The sequence below is a fragment of the Pongo abelii genome, chromosome 15 (genome assembly GCF_028885655.2).
Source record: "Pongo abelii isolate AG06213 chromosome 15, NHGRI_mPonAbe1-v2.0_pri, whole genome shotgun sequence".
In the NCBI taxonomy this organism is placed as follows: Eukaryota; Metazoa; Chordata; class Mammalia; order Primates; family Hominidae; genus Pongo; species Pongo abelii.
The window spans coordinates 95,183,491-95,189,883 of NC_072000.2; the positions used below are offsets into that span (position 1 = coordinate 95,183,491).

At 56.3% G+C, this 6,393-nt stretch overlaps 1 protein-coding gene and 1 long non-coding RNA gene across 12 annotated transcripts in view; one reads left to right on the forward strand and one right to left on the reverse strand.

The window, feature by feature from the left end:
* Positions 1-4,328, reverse strand: part of TTC7B (tetratricopeptide repeat domain 7B) — a 297,044-nt gene extending 292,716 nt beyond the window's left edge. For 4 of the 11 annotated variants that reach the window (XR_010137010.1, XM_063715700.1, XM_009249395.4 and 1 more), the window contains exon 1: positions 4,157-4,326. Coding sequence is in view for 10 of the 11 variants with exons in the window: in XM_063715700.1 (XP_063571770.1) it covers positions 4,157-4,277 (121 nt within the window). In the remaining variant the exon portion in view is untranslated. Of the gene's footprint in view, positions 1-4,156 lie in introns of all 11 variants that reach the window. The other 7 variants (XM_063715697.1, XM_054530406.2, XM_054530404.2 and 4 more) reach the window with 3 other exon arrangements.
* Positions 40-3,745, forward strand: LOC129049817 (uncharacterized). Its single transcript, XR_008513175.2, has 3 exons — positions 40-200; positions 2,490-2,698; positions 3,529-3,745. It is a non-coding gene; the product is annotated as an uncharacterized LOC129049817 (long non-coding RNA).
* Positions 4,329-6,393: the final 2,065 nt, after the last annotated feature.

Sequence of the window (6,393 nt, forward strand, 5' to 3'; positions counted from 1 at the left end):
TGGCCTACCTTGCCCAGGGTCACATGGGGTCAGCTGCAGGGAACCAACCCCATTATGACCATGTGCCCTGGCTGACAGGTACCATCCCACTGAATCCTCACAGGGGCCCTGAGAGTGGGCACTCTCAGCTGGCTGAGCAGGGAGGAAAGGCAGGCTCCGAGAGGCTAAGAACCTGGCTGGAGATCACCTAGCCACTACAGGTAAGGTCCAAATTTTAGCCCCGGTGCCAGGTCACTGCACTTTCACACACAGTGGTGACCTCATCATTGGGAGGCTGGAGGGTGACATTCTGGAGGGAGAGGACAGCTGGGCCTGTCCTCCCAGAGACCAGGACTGACCTGTGAGCCCACATGAAGCCGGTGTGCAGCTCTGTCTTTATCCCTGAGCGCTCAGGCTGCTGCCTCAGCTCCAAGCCCGGGCACCTCAGGCTTCTCTGAGTGCCCCAAACCCCTGGACGCCTTGCTGAGATGTGGATTCTAACCCCACACATCTGAAGCCGGTCCAAGAATCCGCATTTCTCACAGGTTCCCGGTGGTGCCCCTGCCGCTCATCCCCGGACAACACTTCAGCCCACGAGGGCCTAAGCTTCCGGGGACTGTCTCCTACCCCCACCCTTAACTTAGGTGACCATTCTCTCGCTGGGACTCACCCGGGCCTGGCGCACAGGTAGCTACCACCACATTTGGGTTTTTTGAGATGGTGCAATGAAAATGGTGACTACAGTAGGGTACGAGGAAGAAGACAGACTTCTGGGTTCACTTTTCAACTTGGCATTTGTCCTTTTCTTCCTTATCCACCTCTTGGCAAAATGTCTAAACCAATTCATCTCAAAGGAGCCAGGCTGGGGCAGTACAGTCTGAAAGTGTCCACTATTTAGAGTCCTTAACGGGGAGGGGCTGCCGCGCTTCCTTCCCGTAAGGAGCTAATGCTGCTGGGTGGGGAAGCCCACTACAAGTGGGAGCTTTGGGAAGGAGGGATTCCTCTGCTCAGAACTCTCCCATGGCCCTGTCTGACAGGAAAGCCAAAGCCTTACCCTCGGCCTACCAGGCCCCACCACTTTCTATCCATGAAGTTCCCTCCCTAGAACATGCTTCTCCACCTCCTTAGGTCTCATCTCGGATGCTGCCTTCTTGGGGACACCTTTCAGGGCCACCCTATTTAAACTAGTAGTTCCTGCATCCCCCACTCCCAGTCCACTCCAAAGCACCTATTCCCCTTCCCCTTTTTCTCTTTGATAGCACTGACCACCATCTGACACCCTGTAAACTTTACCTAATGATTATATTGATTATCTGTCTCCCTGCCCCTTCCCTACTGGGATGTGAGTTTCATAAGGGCTGAGATTTTTGCCATTTTTGTCTGTTTTGTTTACTGGTGTATTTCCAGTGCCTAAAACAGTAGCTAGCACAGAGCAGGTACTCAATCTTTGTGGAAGGAAGGAAGGAATGAGTGGCTGGCCCTGAGAGACATTAGCTACTTTAACCCTCATAACAACCCCTGCAAGGTAAGTCATTTAAATCCCATTCTAAAATGAGAAAACTGAGGCTCAGGGTGGTTAAGTGATTTGACCAATGTCACCAAGTCAAGAAGTGGCCAAGGTCACAAGAATCAGGCCCCTGTCTGGCTGGCTCCAAACACTGTACTCTTTTTTTCTTTTTTTTTTTTCTTGCCTGTGGTTGTTTTCAAGGTAACTGTCTTAGTGTGACAAACATGACATTCACTTGCTTTCCTTATTCTAAGCAGAAGATGCTTTAACTTCAGGATTTTGCAAAATCTGCCCAGAACTTGTGTTCATGCACCCGAGAATCTATGGGGGAGCCAGTGCCCCAAAAGCCAGGAAGAAGTCCCTCTACCAGCCCGAGAGTGGGAAAGCCTCACCAGTCAAAGGGAGGGAAGGCCCCTCTTGCAAACACCAAAGGAGAGCCACAATCATTCTACTTTGGTTTCATCTTTTTCTTGGCTTCATCGTTTTATTTTCCTGAGCACTCGTTCTGTCTGATCTTTTCAAGTCTGGGTAACTTTTTGCCATCAATGGCTACCACTCACCATGTGAGTCTCTAGGACAAAAATCTGTCTCCCGTGAGTTTCCCCAAACTAAACTTGCACACAGACCCATGGACCACAGTGCCCCCGCAAACCCCACTCCCCAAGCCCCACTCATGACTGCATCTTAGGCCATCAGGAGCAGCCGCTGGGAAGAGAGCTAAGCCTTTCGGGGGCCATGAAGGTGAATATGAAGGGCCCAGGCCACCAAACACTCATCTACCCTCTCATTCCAGGGACCACCATAGCTTGAGTCCCCCTTCACCTGCCTGTCATTCTCAATCGCATTAACTCCTCTGTTTTGTTTCAATCACTTCTCACTATCTGAAGCTGTGCTGTTTATTTATTTCCATATTTGCTTATCACCTGCCTCCTGAGAGCAGGGTGAGGGCATGAGGGCAGGGGCTTGGTCAGTGCTGTTCACCACTGTTCTGTGACTGGCACAGGTGGGCACGCAAATATTGGGTGAATGAATAAGCAAAGACAGCAGGAAACAAGTGGATTCAGAAGAAAAAAGACCAGGAGGCTCACAAATAAACCCATTTAATCCTAACATCAACCTGCACAGAAGTTGTCATTATGCCTACACAGCTGGGAAGCCACAAAGTAGACCCAGGACTGTGCAACTCCGAGAGGAAAAGAGAAAATGCTGCAGGTAAGCGGAGAAGCAGGTGAGCCCGACACGAAGGGCAAGGGCAAGCTGCCTCTGGGGCCCAGGGCACTGAACACCATCTCCTCAAAGGCTAACATAACTGAGAAGAGTCCATATTTTCCACCAAGCAGAGCCCGGGTAGGGTCGGTGCTATCTCCATGCCCCTGACACACCATGGCACCTGCGTTCACCCAGAAGGTACCTGCCCACAGCATGCACCCATCATTGAGAGTGCTCCAAACCAAGTTCTAATTTCCAGGCACTAATACCATAGGACACAAACATAAACTACCCTCCAGGAGTACACGTGACATCCCTCTCCTTTCTGGGTAGTCAGAAGTGAGAAGGTTGAAAATAGTGCAGATGTCCTTTCTTAGAGCAGCGCGGCCATCCATTCATTCACTCTTTCATTCATTTGTTCAGCAAACGTGCTCACTCGGCCTGGGGAAGCCCAGGATGAAATGAGACAAACCCTCTACCCTCTGGCCACCGTGTGCTGGTGCGTGCGCTTTAGGCGGGTACTAAAAGACAAGCAAATATTAAAGATACTCGCTTCCAAAACAAATAAGGCCACGTGGAGCTGTGCACTGGAATGGGATTCTGGATGCAATTTTATTTGATTGGGTACAAGAACCAATCCAGTTAAAGGGGTCATGAACCAACTCCAGGCACCAGGCTCCTACTCAGAGGCTGCCTCAAACCCCCTTCTGGCCCAGGCACCAACCCCTCACCCACCCAACTCCATCTCCCGACATTCTTCAACCACATTCCCATCTCGCTCCACAATATTCTCCCTCCAGGTCCCCCTGACTCTATTTCTCCTCTATTCCCAGCCCTGACCTCTCTAGGTCGGCAGCCTTGATGCTACTTCTCCAAACGCCAGGACGCACATCCCAGCCTGCTTTCTACCACCACCCCACACACACACCTCGAGTCTGCGCTTCCACCCAGAACCCCTTAAACACCATATGTTTACAAACCAGATTCCCCAGGGGTCTATGTACAACATCCCATTCTCAAGACCCCATAAACACATCCTGATTCCCTGAGCACACCATACACACACTGTGGACTTCACCCATGTCCTGAGGGACCCCCCCTCACCCCATCACCTCCAACTTCTTAGAAGCCCCAGGCCGGCCCCTGACCTCCTGTGGTCCCGGTGGAGCAGCGGGCTCGCTGAGACCCCCGGACACCCCAGACTCCGCAGAAGCCCGCCCTGCACGCTTGAACCCCAGACGCCGGGACAGCCCCTGGCGCCCCCCGGGCCCCCACACCGCGTGACTCCGGGGCACCCGGGCTCCCCCAGGCCCCGGCCCCGCGCACATCCCCTGGGCCGCAGCTCCCTCGCGGCCCGGCCGCGCCCCTGCCCGCGCCCCGCGCCCGGCCGCGCCTCGGGGGCCGGTTCCCGCGGAGGCCTCGGCGCCCCCCGCAGCCCAGGCCGGCGCGCCCGGCGCGTACCGTTGGCGATGAGCTTGGCCGACAGCTGCTTGACGAGCTCAGGGATCCGCTCCCACTGGCATTCGGAGCGGCAGCGCTCGATCTCCGTTTCCAGCCGCGAGCCTGCCTTCTTGGTCGCCATCGCGGCCTGGCCGGGCCAGGCCGCCCGCCCCGCAGGCCCCACCGCCGCCGCCGCGGCGCCCCCTCGCCGCCTCCCGCCGCCGCCGCGGGCTCGGGCTCCGGCTCCCGGCTCCGCGGCGTAACGGGAGCGCCGGCTGGGGAAGGGGCGGGGAGGCGGGCGGCGGCGGCGGGCGCGGCGGGGCCCCGGGCGCCGCGATGAGCGGCCCCTGCCGGCCAGGGCCGGAGCCGCAGCACTGGCCGGGGCCGGAGCCGGGACTGGGGCAGGGGCGGGGACTAGGGCGGGGGGCAGGGGCGGGGGCTAGGGCGGGAGACAGGGGCCCCAGGGAGGAAAGGCGGGGTGGGCATGGAGGACAGGGGGAGGGACTGGGGGTGTCTGGGGCGGGGTGGAGACCGAGGGGAAGTGGGGATGGGGGTGGGGGAGCGGGGTAGGAGAGAGATCTGACCAAGGGCGGGTGAGGGGTCTGGTGGGGTAGGGGTCTGGGAATGATGAAGGGGAGGAAGAGGATTGGGAGGGAGCCAGCGACAGCCTGGGAGCGGGTTGGACCCCCAGGAGTAGGGCCAAGAAAGGGCAGTGACCCTGGGGAAGATCACCGCCTGGCGGGACCAGTGAGCCGGGTGTGAGGAGTCGGGGGAGGCCTGCCCGAGTTTGTCCTGCCATCTCACGTGGCCAGCGGTTCCCTGGGGCCCGGTTGGCCTGTGCCCCTTAGCAGGTGCCCCTCTGCCCCGCAGCCTTAGCTCCTACCCAGCCAGAGGTGGACAGACTCCTCCATCCCAGGCAAGGCACAGCACCTGCCAGGGGTGCCCTAGATGGCTGAGCGGAGCCAGGCAGGGGCTGCCACTCTCACACACCAGCTCTTGGACCCCGTGAGGGGAAGGCACAGTCACTGGTGGTGCCTCCTGTCTTGGCCACGTAGACTGAGAGCTAGGGAGGTGTCCCTCTGTGTTCTTTCAGTGAATTAACTGTCTAGTGATCACCTACTATGTGCTGGGTGCTGTTTTAGGTGCCAGAGATAGAATTGTGAACTAAAAAGACAAAATTCCTACCTTGAGAGAGCTTACATTCCAGTTTGGGGGAAAAATAAGCAAAATAAAGTAGTAAACTAGACTGTAAAAATCGCTATTTGAAGAAACAGAGAAGGGTCCAGTGAGGAACATAAAGAGTTGGGACAGGCAGGTGGCTCATGCCTATAATCCCAGCTACTCAGGAGGCTGAGGCAGGATGATTGCTTGAGCCCAGAAGGTGGAGGCTGCAGTGAGCAGTGAACGCACTTCAGCCTGAGCAAGTGTTGCCATTTAAAATGGGGCAGTCAGGGATGGCCTCACGGAGGTGGCACTGGACTTGAAGAAAGTAAGAGGAAGCCATGAGGATATCTCTGGGGGAGGGGTATCCCAGGCAGAGAACACCACAAGTGCGAAGTTTCTGGGGTTAGACCACATTGGGTGGGATGGAGAAATGGCAGAGGCCAGAGGGGCTGGGTGGAGTGAGGGAGAGGGGCCGAGGCAGGAGATGAGCTCTGAGAGGTTGGGGGGAGTTCTGTGTAGTGCCTGGTGGGCCATTATAAGACTTTGGCTTTTGGCCAGGCGCGGTGGCTCACACCTGTAATCCCAGCACTTAGGGAAGCCACGGCGAGTGGATCACGAGGTCAGGATATTGAGACCATCCTGGCTAACATGGTGAAACCCCATCTCTACTAAAAATATTTTTAAAAATTAGCCGGGCGTGGTGGCGGGTGCCTGTAGTCCCAGCTACTCGGGAGGCTGAGGCAGGAGAATGGCGTGAACCCGGGAGGCGGAGCTTACAGTGAGCTGAGATCACGCCACTGCACTACAGCCTGGACAACAGAGCGAGACTCCGTCTCAAAAAAAAAAAGAAAGAAAGAAAAAGAAAAAAAAAGACTTTAGCTTTTACTCTGGTGACATGGAGCAGCCATGCAGGGCTTTTCACAGAAGAGTGGCATGATCAGACCTACACTTTGGACTATCACTGTGACTGCAGTGTTGAGAATACTGCCAGGGAAATAGCTGTGATGGTGGCGGTGTTGGATTCTGGGTCCTGCATTTGAGAGTGAAGCTGTCAGTCTGGAAGGGTCCATAGCCCACCCGCAGTCACAAGGAGG